General features: G+C 35.2%; 1 protein-coding gene across 2 annotated transcripts in view; it reads right to left on the bottom strand.

Moving 5' to 3' along the window:
- Window positions 1-2,517: 2,517 nt before the first annotated feature.
- Window positions 2,518-13,474, bottom strand: part of LOC137400128 (tetratricopeptide repeat protein 13-like) — a 61,026-nt gene continuing 50,069 nt past the window's right edge. For both annotated transcript variants that reach the window (XM_068086441.1, XM_068086442.1), the window contains exons 14-20: window positions 11,071-11,209; window positions 9,091-9,165; window positions 7,548-7,626; window positions 5,448-5,672; window positions 4,365-4,444; window positions 3,187-3,345; window positions 2,518-2,760 (exon numbers count right to left, since the gene is read on the bottom strand). In XM_068086441.1, the coding sequence (XP_067942542.1) occupies window positions 2,652-2,760; window positions 3,187-3,345; window positions 4,365-4,444; window positions 5,448-5,672; window positions 7,548-7,626; window positions 9,091-9,165; window positions 11,071-11,209 (866 nt within the window). In that variant the 3' untranslated portion in view covers window positions 2,518-2,651. The remainder of the gene's footprint in view (window positions 2,761-3,186; window positions 3,346-4,364; window positions 4,445-5,447; window positions 5,673-7,547; window positions 7,627-9,090; window positions 9,166-11,070; window positions 11,210-13,474) is intronic.

Genomic DNA, 13,474 nt, shown 5'->3' with positions numbered 1-13,474 from the left:
TTTGATACAAACAGTCTCAGGTAGAGAACGTATTGAACTTTTCGCACGTGATCATGTGGATTCAGTGCATCCAACATATCAAATAGATCCCGATGACTATATACCAAGAGGATCTGACACATTTGTCTTTTATGTACACATAGAAGAAACAGTTCAATGGATCAATGACCATGGCTTTTATTTGCTGGATCATTTCTGCGATGTTGTCAGCAAACTCTCAAAAAAAGCTGAAGACAATAAAAAGTTGCTTAAGGAAATCATTGACACGCACGGTGGGCAGGAGTGCGTCGGTGAAAATCTCTCCAAAGTTGCTAAATCCTTGCTTCAGAAAGAGTTTGGTGTAACTATAAACTTGAATGAGGATAGCCTATCCAGTGCTTGGCTTGACAACATATGCACAAATGTAGCGGGTAACATGAAATACTTGGCTGGTGCAGATAAAGAGCATTTGCATACATACATGAGCAGCACCATGCGATTCCGCATGTCTCTGCTTGATATTCTACATGGTCAGCAGTGAGTTATTAATATTGCATTCTAAAGTCAATTACTTATTCATAAGCCAAGCCTATTTCTAGACACAGGATTTGTAAACCTGATTTTTTGTTCTATTTGGTTTCGTTAGTAGCCTTTGTCATAAATATAATACCAGGCAGCAGCCCATACTACAGTGTGGTTTGTTGGTAATCCTTCAATCACATTGTTATACTAATGTTGACAATCCTCCTGAATCGATGTGTTGGCTAATAACTTCAAACAATTAGTTTTTATTAAGCCATTTTTTTTGTGATCAATGGGGAAAGTATTGATTAATACCCTAGCAACAACTTGAAGAGTTACTCACACAAGCGCACACCACATGCCATGAATTAATGTGTTTAAGCATCGAGACTATAAAAACTCTCCAAAACTTAAATTTTCTTTTTAATATTTTCATAAAAAATCAGATGCCCATTAATCAAGTTGCACTAAATGAGCACCAAATTATTTCAAACTGCTACAAACACATCCTTAAAAAAAGAAAAATCCAATGCTTCTTTTGGCTAGTCATTCCCTTCATATACCGCGTGGCAAACTGGAATGACATCAATTTTGCTAATTTTTGCCAAATTGAAAATCAGTTTAATAGATATATAAAACCATTACATACAACTTTAAAATTATCTGACTATAAAAACAGTTAGAGGAAGACACAAGCATTCTTTAATTTACCTTGCGCTGAATCTTCAAAACTGATGACTCATACTTAAGGACTTCAAAACTGTAAAAAGTAAATCACATCAAATTGTAGGTGTACATATATAATAATGGAATCGTGATATGCCAGTGTGCACATGAAGAATGATATTCTTCGGCCAAAGAGCACAAATAGGTAATTACGATAATAGTAATGGTATTCTTTACTGATCTGATTGTGAAAATCATAAAGCTATATAAGTTTCTTTCCCAGCTGTTGCAATTCCATGCAGTACATATATGAAAGTTAGTAATATAACCAACTAAACTACTATTGTGACTCATGGTTCTGTGAGCAAGATAAATGACTGTTTGACTAAACTCAGCGTTATTACACAATATTCTCAGTTTGTCTGAAACCATGTCTGAGGATGCATTGAGGAGATAAATATTAATAGACCCACAATATTAGGCTCAAAAATAGTTTTTCAAGTCAACGCAAAATTCAACATCACTCATTTGAAGTGAACTAGATTGAACAGATCGATGAGTTGAGCAACTTAGCGCTTTGACAACTTGACTGACTTTGCACTTGGGCGACTTGCATCAAAGCTTTCGAGAGTTCAATAGAGAACTAAAGAAACCAAGGAAAAGTTCAAGGAACATCAGACCCCGACACGATGAAGATCAGTCAGGAATTAAGTAGTAAACTAGATTGAAGCAATCGATAAGTTAACCAACTTTGCACTTGGACGACTTTGCACTTGGCCAAATTGTGTCAAACATTTTGAGAGTAGAATAGGAAACTTTAAAACCGAAAGAAAAGTCCAAAGAACTTCCGTACAACGCAATAGAGATCAATCAGAAAATTGATGGCTAATAATTTGGAGGCATGAATTCTGTGCGATAAAAATCAAAACAACCCACAAAATTTAAAATAAGTTTCACAAATATTGTTGACACAACTGCAAGGGAACAAGCATAACTGAATATACTTTAATAAAGTACTTGCTTGATGATATAGTTGCAGACATTTTAAATATAAGCAAAGAAGTGGCTATTAAAAAGCAGACAACTTTAGAGCTAGATTCTGGAATAATCATTATTAAAACACTAATGAAATGATGTTTTCATCTTGCATATCCCAATATGCTTACTCACCAGTCTGACCTTAAACACTTACATATAGCCTAAGGTTATGCATATACCTTCCCAATGGGTGTCACAGTTCGCTTGCGTTTTTGAAATTATTTCACATTATAAAGTTAACTACCTTTCAATCGATCCACTTTGGCTACCATCAAGCTGATTGCATAAAAATAAGCTGTTCACAGTTAAAACACTAATGTGGTTGGCTGACAAATCCATGAGAAAGAAATGAAGTCATCACGGCTACTTGATATTTATTGAAATGATGAACATGATGTGAAGGGAACTTAACAAAACATTTGCAATTGGCGGATATTTCTAGATGCTCATCTCTCACAATCCAACTCATGCGCTGATGACAACACTTCTAGCAAGGATCTCACAGTTGGAAAAGTTTCTGCTACTAGAGGAAGGGATGTCACTGGAGCCTCCACACTAAAAATTGATGACAATGCCGAGACAAGAATAACTACATGGTTGTTTTCATGCACATGTCATGTTAGAAATTAAACTATTTACAACTTTTTCATGAGAACGACAATTTTTCATGAGTAAAAACAATTTCAGGATAGAGCATAACATCTACAATGTAATTTTAAGTTGCTTGATAGTGAGATCTAACGAGATAAAACAGGCTAAACTCGCCTCCACATCAGCTTCTATTAATTCTTCATGTTTAGACACCCATTCAATTTGGATTGTAAAAAGGCTACAAGAAAAGCTTGACCTTGACCCGTGCGACTTTTCTGTCATTCACATGAACACTGCCTTAAAAAAATCATCAAACTACAACTCATTATACATACAAATGAACCAATTCTACCACTTGTCAAGCCCCACCTCATTGTATAATATCAATACCTGGCTAGACGAAACCAGTTTTTAGTGCCTCGTCTGAACTCATCTGGTGCTCCCGAGAGGGTTGCTTCCATGTCTAACATCTTTCCAATAGGAAGTGAGGCTGTTATCTCTTTATCGACAGAGAGAAACATTCCGACAAGTGTAGAAAGACCAACAGATCTGCGAAGCAGAATGGAGATTTTCAAGAAAATCGTAATAACATTTTATTCATGAAAAAGAGAACACAAAATCTTAGTCATAAGTCTTTGCAGAGTGCGGCAGTTTGCAGTCAAGCTGTCAGAGCAATATGTCTGTGAACAAACCGGTTATTCTTAAGAATACCAGTCGTGTTTTATTACGGGTGTTCAAACCAGCTTTTACTGTTTTTGTTAACTAGGAAAATGTCAATTTAAATAGTGATTGCAAAATCTTTTGAAATTGAAAGCGATTGAAATCTTGGTTGAAAAAAGATATGTTGCCAAACCTGACAAATATTTTGATTGCTTGCGAACAAAACTATTAAAAGAAAACACATCCTCTTGCTAAATTGCTATATTTTTCTCTTCCCCATTTTCTCTCCTACGGCTGGCTTTTATTCTCAGCCCCTCTCTCCTCTCTACTCCTTTCTCTCTTCTTCTTTCTCTCTCCTTATCCTCTCGCCATCCTCCTCTAACCCCTTTCTTGCTTTCCCTCTATATTCAATACTTTAGACAAGCTGTTAAATGACTGATCAAAAGCCACAGCTTATAATGCATGTACACTTTGATAAATTAGAAGAAACCTGATGTGTCAAATGATCTGAAATATGGATTTTAAATAACAGAACCTGCTTAAAAACCAAAGTTCAGAATGATTTACTTGAATATGACTCAACAAGACTTTTAAGCGCAAATCCTTCAAGTAATTGACTGAAGTGTTCAATCAGCATACAAATATAAAGCAACTACACGTATCAGTAAGTCGGAGCTCCAAATTTTGGCTGGCAGAACATACAATAATAATAATAATAATAATAATTTAATATTTAGAAGAGACAGTAAACCACAACAAGCTACTTTACATCCTTTGGAATAATTCAAAATGCAAACTAGAAGTTATTAAAATTATAATTATGGAATTTATTTTACATGCGTAAGCGAAGTGTTAAGCGTAAAGGAGTGACAGTAAACCACAACAAGGTACTTCACTAATGAACTTACGCTGATCCCCGCGAGAGAGGACAAAGGTTAAAGAAATAGTACGCCATGGTCATCGCTCCGTTAATAGCGGCATCTGTGTCCTAAAGTTAGGAGTGTAAAAATATTGTTAGTTACCAATATAAAGAAAACTAAACGTGAAAACTGCAACAGGCAGCTTTATATAAGTCTCACTGCGGTACCATGAAATTAACAGTACAGTAGATGGCCCTACAATATAAATACTCCATTTTGAGAGAGTTAACGTCAAAAATATAGCTAATAACTCACAAATATAGTTAATGTACAGCTTTTATGCACATATCAATATTATTGATTGTGGCATTGCAGTTGCCTTACTGGAAATAGCAATTTTACGTTATACGTAGCATAAAATACCTGTAAATAACTTAATCAGTATCAAGATCTTCCCAATTTCATCTGTTTAGCCTTTCAAATAGAATAAATGAACTTAACTTTTCAATTTAATGACTGTACAATAACTGGGGGTTATTGGTTTGTATCAACAACTTTTCCCTTTAGTGTATCTCTTACATTCACTCTAAGGGCGAATGATTATGGTAATTTTATGTTACGTTAAGAAAAGTGCCTTCAATGTCTACTTGAATCAACTTTTTCCTTTTTTAAATTTATTTATTTTACGTGTGGTTTAGGGTCTATGATGACAGCAAATTCATGTCAAGTGAAGGGGAGCATAAACGTTCAAAGTTAATTTGAACCAATTTTTTTCGTTTTTCTTGACAGTAAAGTCTACGCTGCAGAAAAATTATTGCATGTCTAAAATGAAGCAAAAAAGATAGATACTCCTACACTTCAATTTCTCTCCCAAGTGTGGTAAAAGAGAAAACGATAATTTCAAGGTCAACTACGATATTCTTGTTATTCAAATAGAATTTAAGAACTTGCACTGACTTGACACTTCTGTTATGTAACATTTTTTATGTAATAGAAAGTAAAACTTTTGCATTCTTTATGGAATTCACGCAAAATGAGGTTTACAATATGAGGGCGTCTACTATATTAAAATTGTGCTTGTAGAGTGAACTTGCAACTTTGAATGCTGATAACTAAGAAGTAAGAACTGACCAAAGTGCCGGTGCGCAGTTTGCTGGCCTGCATAATGAACTTGTTAAAGAGTAGACTCAGCTCATAATCATATTCTTTAGTCTTTTTGTGGGTCGTTGGAATGTTTAAGTACAAGGAAGCCCCGCTATATCCTGTCGCAGCCAAAACTATTTTTCCACCATCAAAATGTCTCTCAGGCTTTGTAGTACTTGGCACAGTAGTTGAGATTCTAGTTGGAATATGTGCCTGCATAAACGAAAAGAGGCGGTGACAATCACTCACAAGTAGACTGACCTAATAGTAGGTGTACCTGAGGTGACTCTCACAAAAAACAAACATGCAAAAACAATTACTTTGAAGAGCTTTTAACTATAACTATAGATACCGTAAAACCTCTAATTGAACACCACCTCCAATTGAACGTTACCTCTATTTGACAGCCACTAAAAGAAAAGGGTTGAAAAATAGAGCATCACCCTCTATTCGAACGCTATCTCCATTTAACCGCCTACTTTGACTATCTTTGATCTTTATGAACCTATAATATCAAGTGATCAGTAAAAAAGTTTCCACAAAATCGTATTAATAATGAATCGTTTACATTAATAATAATAAATTCTCTCGCTGTCAAACTTCAAAGCCTTTGCTTTTTTTCGTTAGAACTTTGAAAGCAACACGATAGAAATAATCAATATTGGTCTCAGGCTAATAGTACTTTTTTGTTTAACGCAGTCTTGATACTTCGAAGTACATGTACCTATATAAAAAACCGGTTCCAATTTACAATGGTAAATGAACTTTCAAAGCAACGTCCTAAAAATAAATACTAGCTGCCTTAAGCTAATAGTAGTTCCGCGTTTATGACGGTCTTAATACTTCGAAGAACATGCATATAAAAACAGATTGCAAGTTTTGGGCCAAAGGTTACGTTTAGCGAGCCAACTTTTACGCGTTGCATTTGTGCTAAATGCAGTGCGTAAGTTTTGCTCTGCCAAAAAGCTGTTTGGACGCTAATATCGACTAGTTCAACAGTGCAGAAAAGTTGAGGCCGGAAGACATTGTGGGAGGTATCGTACAACTAGAAGATGTTTGCTCCATCGAAAGCAATAATCAAAACTTAGCTATTCGAGCGAATGATGGAAATATTTTTGTTTTAAAAACGTTAGCTTTTGTTTCTGCATGTAATATAAGTATGGTTCAATTATGTCACTTGTTCATGAATATGTATTTGTGTAATTTGATAGATTATCATTATATAACTTAAAATATGCAGATTTTTAGCATGTTATTTAATAGCATCCTTGCGGCTATCTTAGCACGGCTTACAATGGATCAATGCTCATAACTCCACTTCTATTGCACATAAAAACTAGTTTTAGCTGCAAACTGTAGCAAACATATTAATGAATGCAAGGAGCTTTTATGCAACATTGGTAAATATAGATATAAAATAAAAATGCCTTTAAATTTGAAATGAATTAAAAATTCAATGTGCCAACAAATTGCAAAGAAGGAAACAGGCAAAGAGGACAATAGTATTATCGCAGGTCAATTGCAAGCAATAGATATCAACTGGTAGAGATATTTCTCGATGCATATTTATTAAAAGATCTTTGACAAGTTGGAGGTAAGTTAGCAGATTTATTGCATCCAAAAGGTTTAATATCGCTCCACTGAAAAAAGAGAGCAAAATATAGGCAACATTCGCTTCGCCCGTAATAGGGCTAAATTTATCTTCCCAAAATTCTGACGAGCCATTTGGAAAATACACTGCCAGCCTCTATTTGAACGTCGCCTCCAATTGACCACCACTATAGAGGAAGGGTCGAAAAATAGAGCGCCATGGCGTACAATTAGAGGTTCTACGGTATCTATTGACAGATGGAAAAAATACACAGCATCAATACTTGGTGATAGTTCCATAGTTGCATATAGTTTTAAAATATTGAAATCAAGCATCACAGTTCATTGCATTGCAATCAGCTTCAAAAACTCTTTTACGGCAAAGCAAACACTGTCTTGTTTTAAAAAAAAAATCTGCGATTCTCGCAATTTCTCGCAAAACTGCACACACTACACGTCAATGAAGCTCAGTTTAGCTATAAAAACCTATAAAGGTACCTTAGCAATAGCCACAAGAAACTCTGGTGTGTCAGCAACTTCAACTTCTATTCGCCGAGTGGTGTGTTGTGGGTATTGCCTAAGAGAAAGCAAAAGTCATTATTCTAACGTGTACCTGCAAATTGAAGCATATGCTTACCATAATGTCTAAATCAAAATCATCATTGTAAATTTTATCAACTTCAGTATTAAAAGTAGTTGGAGGTGATTTTACAGTGAAAGACTGCAAAATTGAATTTCGACGACAACATGCTGAACTCCGAAAAAATCGTGACAACCTTGAATAATGTTGTAAAGAATTGCGATGCATTGGCAATGGGCGCAATTATAACCCCGATGATGGTTACAAAAAAGTTTGGAACTCAACTATGTTTACTGACTATGCCTGGTAACTACAGTGGAACCTCGGTTCTCAAACGCTTCGGTTCTCGATCAACTCGGTTTTCGACCAAAGATTTTGAGGTTTGTTCGTGTCGGATCTCGAACATAAATTCAACAAATAGCAAACGGAGAAGCAATTTAAGCTTTATAAACTCTTTACAAAAAGGAAGGAACCATCTGGGGCGACGTCTCCTCTTCCAAAGAGATTTGCTAGGGAGATAACCACTCCAGTCGAGTTACCCTAAATTGTTTTGGAGGAAGATTCTCCTTCAAAGATCTGAAGTAAACGTACCATTGAAGTTTATATTTTCTTTTTTCTACGATTTTTGATGTAACTGACCAGTTTACATTTTTCTGCTGCTTCATTATCAATTTCTGCAATTTTTGGTATGGTACCTTAACCTTAACGTTTTTGATGTTTTAAGAACAAAACATACGAAATGTTTACTCTTGTTTTCTTTTGCCATCATAATAAATAGAAAACCTTTTATTAAAATTAAACACAACATATATCTACCCGTTTTTATTTATAGTATTCAGTATACAGTACAGTCGATGGTGTAAAACGTTGAAAAAATACTTTACCGAAGTTGTTTTCTTGCCTCGGAATGGATTAAAACTTACATACATTCATTCTAATGGGAAAAATTGTTTTGGATCTCGAACAACTTGGTTTTCGAACAACCTTCTGGAACGGATGATGTTCAAGAACCGAGGTTCCACTGTAGTTTTTATTTACATGTAGTTTTTAATTACATTTTAAGTACAACTATTCAATTAAAGTAGTTATTCTCCCTTTTCTTTTGAAGAAGATCCACCAACTCTATTCATTCACAAATTTCGTTGAATTTTTTGCCACGAATTCGCAACATTTTAAATCCGTCAATTGATACCATCTGGTAAGTAAAATAAACTACAACTATTCAATATTACACAGTTAATTAAGAAAACAATTAGTATCATAACCCTGAGCTTCCATTAAAACTAGACTATCGCTAGTAACCTGGTCGTTTGTATTGAGTCGTTCAATGTGAAGGGCTTGACCAAAATCTGATTAGCGTTGACTCATCTACTGAAAACAACAAGCCAGGAATCCATCGCATACCTGTCAATTACGTTTTGCGGGATAAGAAATCAGATTGAAAAATTCCTACAAATTTACCTTGATATCATAGACCTCGTTAATCCAAAGACCAGGTCAAAATATGACTTCATTCGCAGATTCTTAACTCTAGATCTAAAAGACAAGAACATATAAGAAAAGCAACTACTGAGAAAATTTTCTACTCTACAAGAAAAGCACAAATGTCTCAAATGCTCTACACATACATGTGCTAAAAATGAAAAGATTTGAAAGTAAACTTTCACAAATATTTTAGTAAATTTTATGGGAAAGTATCGGTATTTTTATATCATTTGCGATTGTTTTTGATGTTTAAGGTGATGCCAGGATGTTTCAAGATTAAAACTAATAGAACTTGATCACGGTTAAAATGTTGAGACCATGCAAAAGTGCGATTATGACATCTATAATTGCAAAGGAACCGACAGAATAGAGACACGTCTAGTTTCAACTTGAACGCAATAGCTGATATCAACTGTCAATCAGCTATCGCGATGATAACAACTAATGATGCCATTTTCTGTGTGTTTTTCTTCTGAGCATTTTAATTACGATCAAGTTTTGTCAATTTTAATCTTTAAACATCCTGGCAGTCAGATAAACTCAAACACCAAAAACGAATGATACAAAAATACCGATACTTTCTGATAAAATCTACAAAAGTTTTGTGTGGTTATCTTCAAATGCGGCAACTATAACGCTGCAAAAAAACGTGTAGATCAGCTAAGTATAGAATGAGCTGAAAAAGCCTGCCCTCTGCTTAATTCACCGTTTAGAACTCCTACACAGCCGGTGTACATCGATGAATATGCCTTCTAAACCTTGAAGGTATTTGAAATGATGAAAAGTGTAGTAACGTCAGGTACTACTCAGGGTTGGCATTTTTTCCAGGAAAAACTGTTTTTCCCAGGGCAGCGGGAAAAACTGGTAAAAACCGGGAAAAACTGGTTAAAACCGGGAAAAACTGGTAAAAACCGGGAAATATTATCTCTAAAAAATTTTATCCAAATATTTTGTTAGACAATGAAATTTAATAAAAATTGAAAATTGGACTAAACATTTAGTTGTGTGACTCCATATTTATATCAATCAATAGCAATGGAAATAAAATAGTGTTTAAAAGTGGGAAAAATTAGAAAAAATCAACACCCAAGATACGGGCCAACGTTAAATATGCCTTTTACAGCTCAAATAATAGAACTGTTTTGACGTGTATTGTTTAGCACTTTTTCCTTGGTGCAGACCAAGCTGGGCAACAGGCTTGGAGTGGAGAAAGCGTCCAAACTGGTAGATTGATATCAAAACCTAAAAACAATTTCTTTAGGGTATGTTTCGGCCGAATAGGGGGATAAACTTTTCTTAGACAATCAATTCTCAATACTCTAATCCGTTTGTTCAGTTCATGGGTCTCGACTACTTGGCATGATCTTCATGTGTTTTCGTTTTTCAATTATTTTTTAATTGTTGTATTATGCTTACTGTCATTTTTCACACATATGAATTTTGCTTTTCATTCAATATTACTATTTAATATATGTAAATAAACGAATATAATCATGTGATCAGGTCTTTTCATTCAATATTTAGTAAATAAACCAATTATAAAGGTTATGCGCTTTTTTAGCCTGTGTACTATTAAAGAGCCATAAAGAAGCTCGATGACAGCTAATGGTATAAGTGTGTTGCTATTCTTTGCTTAAGCATTAGTCAACTTGTCAAAAAGAGGTTTTTTAGATTTTCCCGATTTTTCCCACTTTTGGACAAAAATGAGTTTTTCTCGGGGCGGTAAAAACTGGCGGTAATAACCGCTATGGGAAATACTATGCCAACCCTGGTACTGCTAGGTGTAAAACAAAAACTTCCTTTCTTAGCAAACCCAAGATTAAAAAAGTGACCGGTACGGCCAAATTTACTATGTGCTTTTATATGACCACCTAATAAAAGATGCATGATATGAAAAGAGCCCAACAAACGCCATTCTGCAATGATGAACGGCGGACTAAGTGTGTATGAAGCTACCGATAAAAGGAAACTTCATTGTGATAAATAATGTGCTCCTCCTTGTATATCTGACTCAGCCATATGACTGGAGTCTCCATGTCAGCCAATCTTCGGAAGGGCAGAGACATCTCATAGAGCTGGCGCCAAGACATTTTACCTAAAAGCAGACATTTGTAGGATGAACAGATTAAAAGTGAAGGACATGGAAACTGTCTAATATTCAACCTGACAGGTTACTAAAGAAGTTCAGTGCTTGAATAACCATACAATTAACTTCTACCAAAGTCATTTCAACTAGATGTTAGCTACTTCAAACAACTTTTAACAAACTATTAACTTAATGACATTCTGCAGTTCCAGGAAACAAGTGACTACACAGACCTATGTTTGGCACCACAGCGACCACTGCTCTCTTTGATAGATGCTTCTGACAGCATCAGCATGTTAGTATTTTTCTGAGCAGTTAGACATCCGTTATCTATCATTGGCTAATTTTGTCAATTCAAAGTAATATTGGCATTTTACAAAAAAAGAAGAACTAAACATCGCACTAATTGTTTTTATGAGAAACATAAATCTGAATTTCCAGTATTAAAAGAGTGTTTTCATATAAAGTGTTGTGAAAAAGATATCAGTAAGCATGGTCATCTTGTACAGCCAGAATAGTGCTCATTATTTCCCTAGAGCAGAGATGTCAAACTCAATTGTACAAGGGGCCATTCAAAACAATTCAAAACACCATCTAGGTCGAGGGCCGAACAGGATAAACATTTATTGAACACAATAAAACTAAATGTTTTTAGAACATAAATATGGATAAAAACGGACAGGAATATCACTCTGAAACAAACTTCAGGTTAACTTGACGCGATAAGTAAATTGTTGTTAATGTACTTATTGTTGCAATAAGTACGCAGCAAGGCAGCTGAAGCATTGCATTATGGGACCTGTAGTTCTGTGCAGTATTATGTCATCAGTGCTCCATATCGATGGGCCACGAATAACAATAATGTACAATGATCTTGCGGGCCAGATCTGATTACAAGGTGGACCGGATTTGGCCCTCGGGCCGTGAGTTTGACACATGCGCCCTAGATCAATAAAACTACCAGCCATTCAGTGATTTCTTCCTTCTTTTGAGTAACCATAGTTATTATTATTATCCCATTATTTACAGAATGAAACAATTTGCCTTTGGTATTTGTATTTTTAATGCTAGCAATAAAACTCGAAGTAATGATAATCAAGTCAATGTGACCAACATACCAAAGAGTCAAGTATATGTGACCAACATATCAAAGAGTCAAGTCTATGTGACCAATATATCAAAGAGTCAAGTCTATTTGACCAACATCTCAAAGAGTCAAGTCTATGGGACCAACATATCAACGAGTCAAGTCTATGTGACCAACATATCAAAGAGTCAAGTCTATGTGACCAATATATCAAAGAGTCAAGTCTATTTGACCAACATATCAAAGAGTCAAGTCTATGGGACCAACATATCAACGAGTCAAGTCTATGTGACCAACATTTAAAGAGTCAAGTCTATGTGACCAACATATCAAAGAGTCAAGTCTATGTGACCAACATATCAAAGTGTCAAGTATATGCGACCAACATATCAACGAGTCAAGTCTATGTGACCAACATATCAAAGAGTCCAATCTATTATCTATGTGACCAACATATCAAAGAGTCAAATCTATGTGACCAACATATCAAAGAGTCAAGTCTATGTGACCAATATATCAAAGAGTCAAGTCTATTTGACCAACATATCAAAGAGTCAAGTCTATGGGACCAACATATCAACGAGTCAAGTCTATGTGACCAACATATCAAAGTGTCAAGTATATGCGACCAACATATCAAAGAGCCAAGTCTATGGGACCAACATATCAAAGAGTCAAGTATATGCGACCAACATATCAAAGAGCCAAGTCTATGGGACCAACATATCAAAGAGTCCAATCTATTATCTATGTGACCAACATATCAAAGAGTCAAATCTATGTGACCAACATATCAAAGAGTCAAGTCTATGTGACCAATATATCAAAGAGTCAAGTCTATTTGACCAACATATCAAAGAGTCAAGTCTATGGGACCAACATATCAACGAGTCAAGTCTATGTGACCAACATTTAAAGAGTCAAGTCTATGTGACCAACATATCAAAGTGTCAAGTATATGCGACCAACATATCAAAGAGCCAAGTCTATGTGACCAACATATCAAAGAGTCAAGTCTATGTGACCAACATATCAAAGAGTCAAGTCTATGTGACCAACATATGAAAGAGTAGTCTGTGCGAGCAGAAGAACAGTATTCGAAAGACTGTGCTTAGTAAAACAACAGCCAACATTTCATAGCATTGTTGCTGCAACAGGAAGTAATGAGTAAAAGCAAATTTAAACCT

This window comes from Watersipora subatra, chromosome 7 (assembly GCF_963576615.1).
Source record: "Watersipora subatra chromosome 7, tzWatSuba1.1, whole genome shotgun sequence".
Taxonomy (NCBI): Eukaryota; Metazoa; Bryozoa; class Gymnolaemata; order Cheilostomatida; family Watersiporidae; genus Watersipora; species Watersipora subatra.
This window is presented reverse-complemented; position numbering and strand designations above follow the sequence as displayed.